Source organism: Amia ocellicauda, chromosome 4 (genome assembly GCF_036373705.1).
Source record: "Amia ocellicauda isolate fAmiCal2 chromosome 4, fAmiCal2.hap1, whole genome shotgun sequence".
Lineage (NCBI taxonomy): Eukaryota > Metazoa > Chordata > Actinopteri > Amiiformes > Amiidae > Amia > Amia ocellicauda.
In genome coordinates this window covers 48855586-48870873 of record NC_089853.1, presented here as the reverse complement: position 1 = coordinate 48870873, position 15288 = coordinate 48855586, and the positions used below count along the sequence as shown (strand labels likewise).

The window sequence follows — 15288 nt, the reverse complement described above, 5'->3', positions numbered from 1 at the left end:
CCATGGAGGCCCCACCTCGCAACTTACAGGACTTAAAAGATCTGCTGCATGCTGCTAACGTCTTGGTGCCAGATACCACAGCACACCTTCAGAGGTCTAGTGGAGTCCATGCCTCGATGGGTCAGGGGAATATTAATATGGGTTTATGTATATTAATATGCCATTCCTGCGGCATCCCAGGACATCTATAAATAATCGTCACCAAGAACTGTCTTAAATTTGTTGACCAATTGTTTCGGAAAACACAAAATCTCAAACTGCAGATCGATAGGAGCAAAGCAGAAGGCTGGCTTTGAGACCCACTAACATTACATTTCAGAATCCACTTGATTTTCCAATGTAACCCCAAATAGTTTTCTGAGTTGGAGCCACCTTACATTCAGTCATCAGTGGAGGTGTAGTGGATAATTAATTATAATAAACACACAGTATATGACAAAAAAAATATACTGGACCATATAAATAATACCTAATACACAAAACACAAATGTTATCCAGAAATATGGAGTATTTGACCATTACACATTCACAGCCCCATCTAGTGGACATCTGTCACACTCCAATCCATATCTAACCTCAAGCGTCCAAGTAACAATAAACACTGTGTGCCATACTCATACATCATTTGTTTAATATTGTCTAGTGCATTCATTTTTATTTTACAAAATTAACTTCCATTTGTGATACAGAAATGTGTTGTGAAACATTCATTTTTTATTATGGGAAAAGGTTTGAAAAAGCATGTATGTAAATGTCATAGCCCTATTATTACTAAATAGATACTAAAATACTAAATACTAAAAAGGTGGCTCAGCAGATACAATCTCGGCAGCACAGGCTATTCAAAGGGACTTCGATAATATTCAGTTGTGGGCCGACACCTGGCTGATGAAATTCAATGTAGACAAGTGCAAGGTAATACATGCAGTTAACAAAAATGTCCAGTATAATTACACTATGGGAGGAATAGAACTAGATGAAGTATCGCATGAGAAAGACCTAGGAGTCTATGTGGCTCCTCACTTTCTCCATCCAAACAATGTGGGGAAACAATAAAAAAGGCAAACAATGTTAGGGTATATTGTCAAAAGTGTAGAATTTAAAACAAGGGTAGTAATGTTCAGACTGTACAATGCACTAGTTAGAACTCATCTGGAATACTGTGGACAGTTCTGGGCTCCACACTTCAAGAAAGATATTGCTGCTCTAGAGGCAGTTCAGAGGAGAGCAACCAGACTTATTCCAGGTCTGAACGGAATGTCCTACTGAGAGACTGAGGAACTGAACCTTTTCACCCTGGAACAGAGGAGACTACGTGGGGACTTGATTCAAGTCTTCAAAATCATGAAAGGCATCGACCACATTCATACCCCTTTCCATAAAAAAACACTTAATCAGTGTAGGGATGAAAATACACATTGCAGGTTGTGTATTTATGCATGTTTGTCTGAATTGTTTGACTTTCTTTAGCCTTGAATGAAAACAACACTTTGACCAACCCACTAATCATAAATTACATACCTGTACTCTGAGGCAGCTTTTTATTATTATTAATAGAAAGTATTAGAAATGAGATGATGAGAGTTTTCATTTTCCTGGTCCACCACACAATAAATCATGTCTGAGCTACAGAGTATATATAAAATGTAGTACAAAAAACTGCAGCACAGAGCAAATACATTTGTAATGCATGCAAATGGGACTATACAGGGATATGCCATGTTCCTGTTCCCCCACTGATCATTAACCATTCTTAGAGTTGATTATTTTGTGATTTTTACTGAGTTTACATTGAAAAAAAAACAGAACCTGCTGAAGACACTTCTGTATACACAACTGTTCAAGCGTGAGATTTTACCACTGGTTACTGACAAAGTATAAACAATGAAAACACTGGCAATTAAAAGGGTCTGTTGTATGAAAAATATTTATTGTTTTTACTAGTTCCTAACAATCAACAGAAATCTCACTGTGTGACCAGAGATCATTCACTGGCATTCCTTTAAAACTGTTTCAAACGAAGAAGGGTTTAAAAAAGAAAAGAAAATAGCCATACTGGATTCTCTGTAAGGCTGTCCAAACAGAAGCAGTGTGAATGTGTATGTAAGTGGACATATCCATATTGTATAAGGAACAATAAATAGGTTTGGAGGAGCAACAATGCCTTTGTATTCATTTTTTCTATATTTTGCTGAAAGATTTAACTTGAGACGATCATATAATTAAGTTCCACACAGTCAGTGTTCTTCTTTAACATATCTTTACATTAAATATTCTCCTTTGTATTTTTGTACATCATTAAACCTTATATTTTTAAAATAACAAATTAACAGAAACATAAACCTTAAGTTGTTGCAAACAATGTCAACAACCCTTTTAGAAAGGAGACTATTTCGTTCCCTCCCAGTTTGGATTCACCGTAAACACGATCCACAAATGAAATCGGAACCTATGAAAACAGTGGGGAAAAAAGGGTTTTAATCGAGAATTATTTGGTACATAAAAAAAAACTGTTCTCTGAGAAAAACAAGTGTAAATTATTATGCAGAACAATATCGAGTCCTTTATGAAGTATATGCCACTAGCCCAGGGTCCAGGGATTCATTGCTTGGAGCAGAAAGACATTTAAGAGTGTTTTAAAAGATCGCGAAAATCCTGCTGGAGAAAGGACTGCATCGGACTGCAATACAATGTGCCGTGATGAAATACATTCATTTTTTTGTTGTAAATACACACAAATATGAAATATTCGTCCTGGTTAAAATTAAATGTCACAATGTCTTTAGCTTCCCCCTGTTTACACTATCTCAAAACTATTAAAATGTTTAAAACAGAGGCTAGTTTTTATGTGATCAATTGCATGAAGAATCATATATTTTAATTATATTTGTAATATAATTGTATATAGTATAGTATAGACGCTATACCGACTGCAGAAATACAAATCTTACAGCCTCACAAAACTTTGCGATTAATACAACTGATGCTTTCATTACCTTGTCAAAGGTATTTTTAAAGGAATCCCATTCACAATAAAAGCCGATGGCACGCAATGTTATTGATGTGTGACTCTTTTATTTCGCAACATTGATAAAGCTGCAGGTATACAGAGAAAACATGCTAACACTGAATTTGTGGGGAAACTGTTCCAGTAAGTTATGGTTCCCACAGTGTTGTAGCCGCATTTATATACACATGTATTAGTTTTGGTTAAGAAACTGGCTGTGACTGTCATGCTGTATATTTCATATATAGACATGTAGTGACTACACGGGACAGATTTAAATCCAGCACACTGTATTTAATAATGCAACGCAGTTCATTCTCCCACATACAAATAATAAGGGAGAATATCTAGGATAATATTAAGCTATATTGTAAATGTTAATCGGATCATGATACAGGGAGAAGTAACACTGTTATTTACGATGCACTGGTAAACAAAATAAACTAGATTTTAAGTGATTTCATTTGTTTTATATATTGTTTCAATGTGTCCCGGTTTGTACTTTTGAATATCTGGTATAACTTATACTATAAGACTGTGTTAGATATGGCAAAAATGTTTCAGCCCAAAGTTTATTGCACTTTAATGTTAGAGGTATTTCAGCCTCCAGTTTAAAACACTAAATCCCAGAGTGCCGAGTGTCCCAGGATGCATTTTGACCTTTCGTGTCTCACAGTCACTTCCTAGGGCAACTGGACCTCACGACACTGAGTGTAAACAATGCCGGGCACAGTGTTGGTGCACAGTTACAGCACGGCCATGCTGAGGTGCACCTGAACGTGGCTAGTGGAAACGGGGTACAAGTCTCCACCATTACAATTCACTGTCCAGAACATTCTACTACAGGGAGATATTTTATTCATCAAACCATTTTAGTTGCCTGTAGCCTCAGAACCAACATTTTAGCAGACTTTAGGTACATAATAGGTGTTAACCCTAATCCACACACGACTGATTATTTGAAACCAACAGAGCTGAGAGTAACTGAAATGATTAGATCAATAATAAATAAATAAATAAATAAAAACTATATATGCATTGTAAAATACCAGTAGCTTAATTCTAGCTACATTTTGCCAGTTGAAGCAGAAACTATGAATATGCAGTATGGGCTATATATTGCCCCATTCTCCCAGTAGTACATGAGGCCACTGTCAAGCAGGCTTACAGTTCTCTACAAATCATCTGTAATAGTTGTTTTCAAAAGTCTTACCTCCCCAATGCTGTAGCCCAGTTGCCGTGCTCTCACAATCATCTCCATCTGAAACACATAGCCTTTAGAGACGCACTTCTCCACCAGCTTCTCCAGGACCTCCTTCTTGTACAGCCTGGAAATAAGCATGCAGAAGACTTTAATTCCCCCTGACTGGACTGAACTGACTCAAATTCTTCAATTTCCATTAATTAATTCTGCACTGTACAATGGTGGGCAGATTTTAAAAATGCCCAGTTTAAATACAATGGGATACATCAGTACTACAGCTATTAGAATTTTAAATCTTTCAATCATATACCTGTTATCATAGAATCTATGTTTCTAATAGACTCTGTGGGGCACTAGGACCCTGCTAAGAGGGTTGCTGGCCACCATTTTGACTCCAGTGAGCCTGCAATGGAGACCAGAGCAGCAGACCCAGGTGTGCTCCATCTGGGGTATGTTCAGTCTTTTATAGACTACCTGGAATACCATGGATTTTGTTCATTATATGAGTTGGTTTGTGGAACAGAGTAGTATCTATAAACAGTATCTATAGTTATTCATTGTGTTGGTTGTGTTGTCATCTTGGTTTTGTTTATATAATTGGCATCATGTTACACCTCTTACCCTTTCTTATTTAGTTCAGGTTTAGATTTTAGGTTTTCCAATGTAATCCCTCTGGAAGCTACGTTTTTCTTTTGATTGTTGTTTGGTCTTATTCAAGCACTGGAAAGAATTCTCATCCATTATAGTCTAAACGTCTCGTCTGTGGCCTGGGGAGGTTCCTGGATGGACTTGGGGAGCTTTCTGACTTCTCTCCAACACTCAAATAGTATACATTATTTATTACTAGTACAGTATAACATTTTATTTAAATCATTGTCTAACCCCTTTACCCAAGGCTTCCCTGAGGTCTGGGGTTTTGAGTTCCCATTTATAATTCTACATCTGTGGTAAAAGGTTACATTAAAAGGGTTTAAATGAGGAAGACGCTGTGATCCCTGATATTAACACAATGTCAATAACTCAAGTAATGAGAGTACTAACAGCAAACTGAACTGGCACCTGGCATCACAAACCGAAAAATCTGGAACCCCCAGAGTAAATTATATTTGTCAAGGCTCAACTTGTTGAATTGAGATAAGATTTCTGAAAGAGATGTGTTATTTAGACTTTTTACTCTTCGATTTTAATCTGTAAAACGTACGTGGAATTAAAAAGACAGATTTGATACAGCATAAACACTGAAAATACCCACTGCATTGTTTTCTTAAAAATAATTTAGAAATCTTAGTGGTTATACTTACTATACGTCTATCCAGTCTAGCACTTTTGCCCCCTTTTGCACACTAGTTTCCATGTCATTTCATCCTATTATTATCTGTAGAATGTTTAAATTGTTGTCAATCCAACTGGCTACAGTTTCATTTCACATACACATCTTTTTAAGCATAAAGGTCTATTCATATTTTTTTTACTGTACAAGTGTGAAAGATGATGTAAGAATCATGCTATGGTATTTTATTAATGCATTAAAATTTTCTTCTGAAAGACAGGCCTAACCCCCACCTGCCAGCATGCACCTGGAATACTTGTACTGGAAGGTTTACTTTTGTACGCAAGTAAAATCAAATACCTCTTCATAAACATAAACTGTGTGCTTGTAAAAATAAATAAAAACATTATTAATGTTTGAGATCCCTTTGTAGTTTGGTTTTAATTTTGTTTTATGGACTACCTGTAAAAAAAGTAGGATTTTCAACAGAAGTAGCTAATGTGACGTCACCGGTAGATTTGGAAAATTAGCGCCAACGAAGCTCCGAACCTTCAAAAGTAACAATTGACCCTTCGGGACAGCCATACATTTAAATACATGACTTAGCCCAAAAATAAAAATGAAATTGTAGCCTACATAAAACTTACTGAAATTGTTAACTAGACCAGAGATTTAGTTAGTAATCATTACTATAGTTTACACCTCAAATTCATAGTTTTTCCTCACCTGAAGCTGCCAGTTAAATCTGAAGCCCCCGGCCTCAGCAGGATTTGAGTTACAAAGTTTGCTCCACGACTGCAAAAGGGAAAAAAAAAAGTTTTCATATAGTCTCTATGATGAGTAAAGGCAACTATGTATTTTTGGCTCCACAGAGCTTACGCACTTACTACTGAAACATACCCTCAAGAGTCCTTATGATTTGTGAGTCATCAATTTCTTATGAACTGAATGAATGAATAAACATCTTTACATAAGAAACAGCATTTTAACGTGATTCCTCCTGGAATGTTTGAATGTTAAATTGTTGACCAAAATAAAACCATGCTGGAAACTTTTATTTAAATAATTAAATACTTTAATTTTGTGCAAATACATATATCATCACAGGTAAGGACTTCTTAAAACTTATAGTACAAGTATATTACATTTGTGAACTGAAACAAACTAAACAAAGACGACAAGATTAGTCTGTTCAACAGATTAAAAAAGTATTAAGTTCTTGATTTCAGGGTAACCAAAACAAATTACACAAAAACATAATTATAAAGCCCTAAATATGCTCATTTCAGAGTTTCTGGCTTCTGAAAAATGTAATTGTCAATCAGTCTGCAAAGCTGAACATACATAAATTAGCTCTTTAGTTCTTTAGCTAATATTTAAACAAATTATAAACAAAAAAAACTCCAGTGTCTTTTATACATCTCTTTAAATCCCCAACACCATTAAACTTTGTAAATTGATTAAGATAGTAATGACGTTAAATTATGTAACTAATAGTTTGGGTTGTTCCATCAATGTATTTCTACCTGATGAGTTTCCTTCGGAGATCCCAGCCATACACTCCTCCATCACCTTTGTAACGAGTCCCAGAAACAAGATCGTAATCTCCTTCCCTCTGTTTCCTAGGAAGAATAATTGAGACATTGCACAAGTGTTTCTTATAAAACTACAAAAATAATCTTCAAAGCATTAATGATGGATGAAGTGAGTCCCCTCCATTTATCATAGCAATTAGGGTTCCCAGTGAATATAGACCCTCCACCACCATCTTGCATCAAACAAAATATTAAGCCAAGCAAGGTCTGACCTATTTTCCATACAGAACAAACCACAGTGTAGCATGCAAATTATGATTTTGATTATGTAAAATTCTTTATTTTAAAATCATAAGCTGCTTGATGTAAATTCATTGTGGCCTTCATTTGTGATACCAATTAAAATGAAAACAACCAAAAAATAAAGATTAATACACTTACCTAATAAACTCTGGAATGAATTTAGGCTGCACAGGTAGAGGAAACAAAAATCATTCAAATTAATTCAGTAAACAATCTCGAAAAACAACAGCTATTTGGGGCTAGTATTGAAGTATTATTTTGAGATTTAAACTGTAATAATGCCTGGCACTAAACGGTCTCCCATTATTAATTGCAAAAAAAAGTAATACGGGCTCCTAACCAGTAAGCTGTTCCTGGCCTGCAGGTTGAGCACTACAGACAGAACAGTTTCCAATCTTAGCCTAGATCATGGTCAACAGTGGCTGGGAGTCCATATGGGGCAGCATAAAACTGGCCAAGTTCTCCTGAGGTGAGCTGGCCCAAGTCCCAGTGTTGTCTGGGAGCGCCACTCCTCCCTACAGTGTTCTAGCTCTGTCCTTTGTGCTCTTGAGCAGCAAAAAGAATCAGGGATATTGGATCCTTAAAGTATAAAGTACATTCAGGTGTATGTTGCAAACTAACACTACACAATTTACCAACTTACATGGTGGGAGAGATCTGCATCCATGATTATAATATAATTTCCTGTAGCATGCTGCATTCCATGAATATAAGCAGTCCCTAAAGAGAGAGGTTAAAATTTGGGTTATGCTTAGTTACAAGCAGTATTCTAAATCAGGGGTTCCCAGGCCTGGACCTGGGGACCCCCTACCCTGCTGGGTTTTGTTCCAACTGAGCTCTCAATTACTTAATAGGACCCTTAATTGAACTAAACATTTCCTATATCAGAGCCTTTTGATTATGTTAAACAGTAGGGGGTTTAAGTTAAGTACACAATGATATAAATAACTTATTAAAGAACCAACTCTTTAATTACACAACTTAAGTCAAATCTATGCAGATTGTTACTTCATTTAAGGTCCAATTAAGTAATTGAGAGCTCAGTTGGAACTAAAACCAGCAGGGTAGGGGCTCCTACAGGGCCAGGCCTGGGGACCACTGTTCTAAATTATGGATTGTTAACAATCATCTAATACACATTTCAATGTTGATTTTCTGTTGTTGTTGGAAACAGGCAGTGAGTGGAAGTAAACAATGTTTCATCTTGATTTTGTTTTTATTATTATTATTTATATCTGAAATGTTAACAATGCATATTTTTACAAAAAAAATGTTTTTTTTAATGATACTATTAGTAAGTATAATTACCAAATTATAAATTGATTACTATATGATAAAGAATGATTAATTACAATAAATTGTATTAATTTCCATTAATCAAATGCATCTTTTCATACCTGGCAACCCACATTAAAAAGAAAATGAAAATGGGTTAGACCAAATATCAACACTTATTGCTTCCAAAATGAATAGTGATTTTACTCTACTACATCTAGTAGTTCATGATACATGAAAGAAAGGCTTTGAGACATTTACAAGGGTTTTTGCAACTATCAAAATGGTAATTGGTATTTAATCTATTAACCTTCTCCTTAATTTAAAATACATTTCAACAGCTTTATTAAAGTTGTCTATCAAAAGTGACCTTGTGAAAGACTTGCTTCATATTGACTGATTTGAAGTGATCTGAAACCACTTTGTTTCCACTCCCAGTGAATACTCAACATAAAAGTTTTTTTTTTTTTTTTTTTTTTTAAATACAGTGGTATTTCTCAGGTTCCTGCTGTAAGTGATTCATTAGCTTAATTTTGTGAGATACTTCAGTACAGTTGAAACATGAGGCTGGAAGCTTAAGGTTAAAATCCAATAACTGTCCAAGACTTCTAACAGTTTGCAAAAGGGTGATAGGTGCCACGGACCATAGTATTTTATATTGAAAACTTTGGGGAGGAGTCCCTGATGTTTTGAGGTTGTACTGCCCAAAACATGGTGCTAGAGAGCCCTTCACCAGTAGGTTTTGTCAGTCGCCCTCAATTGCAAAACACATTGATCAATTAAGCAAACAACTTATTCAATTAAGGACCACTGGTCATTGAGGGCAGAAACTAGGAGTTATTTTCTTTATACCAAATCTCTAAATAACTCAATTTAACAAATCACTGCTTAATGGATCACAATTAAATTGTTCCAGGTGTTAAGAAATGTTTGATTAAATGTCACCTATAAAACCTCTTGGATAGGGGCTCTCGAGGAATGGGTTTGGGCAGCTTTGTTTTGGGGGATTGCCAGTGGGTGGGAGTGTGGAGTGTGTGTGTGAACCAGTTTGAGTTTTGAAGAAGGTCCTCTTCCAGTACGTGGAGGTTTCCTCTTTTGTTGTTATGCCTGTCAGCATCAGTGACAGTGACACTGAGCAACTGTGTCTCAGGCAATCAGTTTCCGTGGAATGATACACTCTCAGTTAGCCTGGGGGTGAGTTGGCTAACTTTAAGTTTAAGTCTTAGTCAGTATTAACTGTCAAATCAATCAATCAATCAATCAATCAATCAATAATGGTTTAGACTAGTGTAATATAGTTCTGTGCCATGAAGCCCAGGATAAGGGGCCCTTTTAAGTGTGCCATGTTGTTTCGAAATGAATCCAAAGAGATCATTAACAGAGACTTATGTTTAAATTGTATTTATACCCATGGATGTTTCTTTTTCATACTGCAAAAAAGCTGTGGTAAACTTAAATCATGTGAAGATTGTGTAATGTTAGGTGATAAATGTTTTTATTTATTTGTATTATTATTTTCACTTCTATAATTGCCTTAATATAATAAGGCATACTACTAATAATAATAATAATAATAATAATAATAATAATAATAATAATATAATCCAGTTGAAATTCAATACAGTGCCTTAGAAAGATATCAGCCTTCAACCCCTCTTTAGGACAGATGAGCATAATTTTTTCCTATTTCATCAGACCTGCATTTAACTGTGCTGTGTTTTGTTTGCTTTGTATTTGTGGTATTTTGTGAATTATTACTTTCTGTAAAAGGCAGTAATGCAAACATTCTTTCACAATTACAGTTAGATTTCATTTTCTTACCTAATCCAAGTTTCTTTGCTCTAGGCCGAAGAAGCTGCCAACACACACACACATACAAAAATACATGAGATAAAAATGTCAGAACTTTCTAACTCCTATGTCAAAGTTAAGCTAATAGTACTTTTCCAAAGTAACTACATTTATATATAGCTATGGGTTTCAACTAGATTAGCTTCAGACAAACTCATTTTTGCATACTGGAAATGCAAATGTGACAATTGTAAACACATTTTTGTTTATTTCAGGATTGGCATTTTGAAGAAATCTTTTACACCTGCAAGGATACATCTTATTCAGTACTGTATACTTGAACATTATTAACAATCCCCCAGAGGACTGTTTTGGGTGTAAAAAAACATTTGCATACAGTTATTATCAACTATGTGTAACAAGCAATAATAAGGTATCTATGATATGATACATTAATTAACACTAGAAGCGCCGACATTTCGAACTACCTACAAGCGCCGAAACCGGTCTTTGTAACCGATAGCTCTAACAACTGCGATATGATAATCAAAGGCATACCATCGTATAAAACTCAGAAGTTTTATTCATGAATATCAAATCCAACATTTACATAGCACAAACAGAGTATTTAAATTGAAATATGACCATAAAACATTAATATTATTGCAATAAATATCATCAATACAATTTTTTTTCTAAACGCGCACACTGCAGTCAAAACATAACTATATAGCCTACAACAAGCAAAAAGGTCAAAAACAGCATACACTAAGGGAATGAAACGAGTGCAAACGTAAATATTGGAATAATGCTCAAAAGCAATATTTTATAGTTCAAAATCATAATTGTACACTAAAGTAAACATTTTCAACACCGTGTAGACTTTGTTTTCAACATACAGTGCTTGTATTCACTGTAGCTTTGTATTTCAATAAACTATTTAGTATATATTTAGCCTGCATACCTGACAGCTCGGGACAGTCCACACAGGAAACATTTCTGCACTTTACCTGCATGAGCACGAACCTCATACTGCATTGTGACAGCCCTCTCCAGATGAACACTTGTGCTCCATGAATACACCAATCAGCCATAACATTATGACCACCTGCCTAATATTGTGTAGGTCCCCCTTTTGTCGCCCTGACCCATCGAGCCATGGACTCCACTAGACCTCTGAAGGTGTGCTGTGGTATCTGGCACCAAGACCTTAGCAGCAGATCCTTTAAGTCCTGTAAGTTGCAAGGTGGGGCCTCCATGGATCAGACTTGTTTGTCCAGCACATCCCACAGATGCTCGATTGGACTGAGATCAGGGGAATTTGGAGGCCAAGTCAACACCCTGAACTCGTGATTCATCAGACCAGGCCAACTTCTTCCATTGCTCCGTGGTCCAGTTCTGATGCTCACGTGCCCATTGTAGGCACTTTCGGCAGTGGACAGGGGTCAGCATGGGCACCCTGACTGGTCTGCGGCTACGCAGCCCCATATGCAACAAATTGCGATGCACTGTGTGTTCTGACACCTTTCTATAAGAACCAGCATTCACTTTTTCAGCAATTTGAGCTACAGTAGCTCGTCTGTTGGATCTGACAACACGGGCCAGCCTTCGCTCCCCACGTGCATCAATGAACCTTGGCCGCCCAAGACCCTGTCACCGGTTCACCGCTTTTCCTTCCTTGGACCACTTTTGACAGGTACTGACCACTGCAGACCGGGAACACCACACAAGAGCTGCAGTTTTGGAGATGCAAAGTCACAGAGATCCTTACACTTGCCCATTTTTCCTGCTTCTTACACATCAACTTTGAGGACAAAGTGTTCACTTGCTGCCTAATATAGCCCACCCACTGACAGGTGCCATGATAACGAGATTATCAGTGTTATTCACTTCACCTGTCTGTGGTCGTAATGTTATGGCTGAACAGTGTGTATAACATTGCAATAAATGCTCATCCACTGATGATGTCCATGAATCATTATTTTGTGTGCGATGTGCCTGCGCTATTGCACTCTGTACTGTGTGCAGTAGTAATCGCGTATTGATCAGTAGAGTAAAAGCACTCTGTGCCATTTGGACCTGGCGTTTCACTCGCAATGTTTGACAACACTGGCACAAACCCACGAATGATCTGTCATTCCCAGTATCACTGATCCCCTGAATCAGTCATGTTCATATACACGGCATTTCCAAAACACGCTCTCATCAGCCTCCGTTTCTACAGTGCACTGGATTCTAAATCTATTGGTCACAGGGCTGCTGGATTAACCACGGTATCTGAACCAGCTATTCTGGACAAATCTATAGTTAATGAATTACTCAGATATTCAAACACAATATGTAATTATTGTTGTTAATAGTTGTATGAAATGCTTTATGTGGCACTTATAATAAGCAATTTTGTTACACTTCTCTCTTCTACTTTTTGTAATTTTACATTTTGGTGTTTTCATGTGCCAACATGCAATTTCTGATTGATTGGTACAGATATTCTGGACAGACATTTGGCATTTTATAACTATAACCTGCATTCTTTCAAATGTATTATTAATGAATAACACAGATATTCAAACACAATATGTAATTGTTAATAGTTAACATTAATAGAAAACATGCTTTCTATGGCACTTATGATCAGCTATTTCTTGCACTTCTCTCTTCTACTTGAAATGTATTCTTGTCAATGTTGCATAGGAAAATGCTTTCTGTTCAACATGTATTTGTTGCAGTTCTCTCTTTTGCTTTATGTAATAATACATTATGTGTTATTTTCATGTGCCAACAATGCATTGATTGGTATCTGCAGGCCTTCTTGAATGATTTCAAATAATAAATCTGCAAGCAGCCTAAATATCCATGTGTAGAGTCAAACTGATTTCAGCAAAAAATTATCCGGCCCCCATGAGGTCTCATTTGAACAAATCCGGCCCACTACCTAATATGAGTCCAGTTCCAAGGTATGGCTACATCAAATAAAAATATCATACATTTGTGAGAAACTATTTAGCCATAAACAGCAATCTAAATTATACTGTCAAATGGAAATGTTACTGACATAATACTAAGAGAAGAATACTAAACATAAACCACTGTATTATTTATTACACATTTCAAAATAACACAGGATAGATAAGTTTTACTAGCATTTTATCTCAGTTCCTGCAAATGAAGTTTTATTGGATAGTTTAATTAGATAGAGACAAAGACGTACAGAACAAATGGATGCTAAGGTAGAATGTTTTAGGTAGCAGGGGAAAATACCTAAAAGACACAGAAAAGCCAAGACAAATCCTTCCATACTAGCACTAAATGTGCAGCCAAGTTCAATTCCACATCATCAACTCCATATCAAATTACTGTTTACACTGTAAAGCTTGGCTTAGATCCACAGATAAGAGACTCTTATGTTGAGTTTATATTTAGGTGGCCTGGTGTCGCTTCAGCTGTGCGTGTGTGTATTATATAATGAGTATGTTTTTATATATAGCTTATTTACATTACAGTTTAATATGTCTTGTATTACATTATATATAATTAAATTATACTTTTAAAATTGTATTCTCTTGTTAAAGGTAGAAAGTTCTAGTTAAAAAGCACAATTTTATGATAATTCATTTCTGTTTTTGTATAACTTTAGTCACTTCAAACATTAAACTTTGTGATTTGAGCTTTTTCTACTAATAATTGTATTAGTATAATCAACAACTGTAATTGTAATAAGAATTATTTTGATAATCTCTAGTCACGATCCCTCAAATATCACAAAAACAACATCAGCATACCTGCAAAAAGCCCAATGTTTTATACTTGTCAAAGATACACACACTATGCACAAAGTATTACTTACTATTTTATCTGAGCCGTAGATGTGCTGCAGCTGCTGTGCTACCTCCAGCGTCCCGTCCGGGCTGCCGTCATCAATGACGATGAGCTCATAGCTGAAGCCACTATAAGAGAGCAGCGGTGAGCGGAGCCTGTTCCTGCGCTTCTCTCAGCAATACACTCATTTCATCAAACTATCAAAATGACATAGACATGAATAACTTTGAAATCGCCTTATATTACACTTCAGACTTTGTCATGTCTTGTATAGGCTATTCCAAAGACAAACATTCAACAATGGATCTGATTTGAAAACGATTTTTCATAGACAAGGATTCAATATATTATAAATTGTTACATATTATTACATAGTCCTTGACTTTCCTGTTGAGTTATCATTTTGTGCATTTTGTGGTATCGCAAGTTTATTAAATGAAATCCATTGCTCAAATGTACGTTTTGTTTTTCGTAATTTTTAAATATAAATATTGTAATTCACTCTTTATTAACCAAGTCACGTTAGCTGTGATAAAGCATACCACACTGATCGACACCGTCATGTTTGTACAACTATTTAATATTTTATTTAAGTCTCCATAATGTCAAAAACTTTCCCATGTCTAGACCATTGGGGACAATTTGAAGGCACTAGACAGACTAAGATGATATAAACGTATGTACAACTACAGTTACACATACCTTTCTCCAAAGTATTTCACTAAAAGCCACACGATTAACGGCAAATTCTCCCTTTCATTGTAAGTGGGAAGCAAAACTGAGTATTTATCGGATCCACTTCGATTTTTCCTGGAGCTTTTCCTGCTTGCCATGTTGGAAACGTGAACAGGAAGTTGGTGTTACAGAAAACACTTCCCTCGGATACTGGAAACGAATTAAAGGTTCCGCGTCTACTTAGAACGGGTGAACATTACAGTAGTGTATATATATATATATATATATATATATATATATATATATATATATATATATATTCAGAGAGGGAGAGAGAGAGATTTTTTTTATAATAATTAGTTATTTTCATAAGTTAAAATAAAATACTAGTCTTGAGACAAGCACTTAT

At 35.8% G+C, this 15288-nt stretch overlaps 1 protein-coding gene across 1 annotated transcript; it reads right to left on the bottom strand.

Annotated features, from left to right (window-relative positions):
• Positions 1–1909: 1909 nt before the first annotated feature.
• dpm1 (dolichyl-phosphate mannosyltransferase subunit 1, catalytic) lies at positions 1910–15072 on the bottom strand. The gene is made up of 9 exons (XM_066702663.1): positions 14907–15072; positions 14233–14332; positions 10416–10449; positions 7963–8039; positions 7458–7483; positions 7008–7103; positions 6208–6276; positions 4221–4335; positions 1910–2449 (listed from the first exon to the last, which is right to left on the bottom strand). The coding sequence occupies exons 1-9, from the start codon at positions 15035–15037 to the stop codon at positions 2345–2347; spliced, it is 753 nt and encodes a 250-aa protein (XP_066558760.1). The 5' UTR covers positions 15038–15072; the 3' UTR covers positions 1910–2344.
• Positions 15073–15288: the final 216 nt, after the last annotated feature.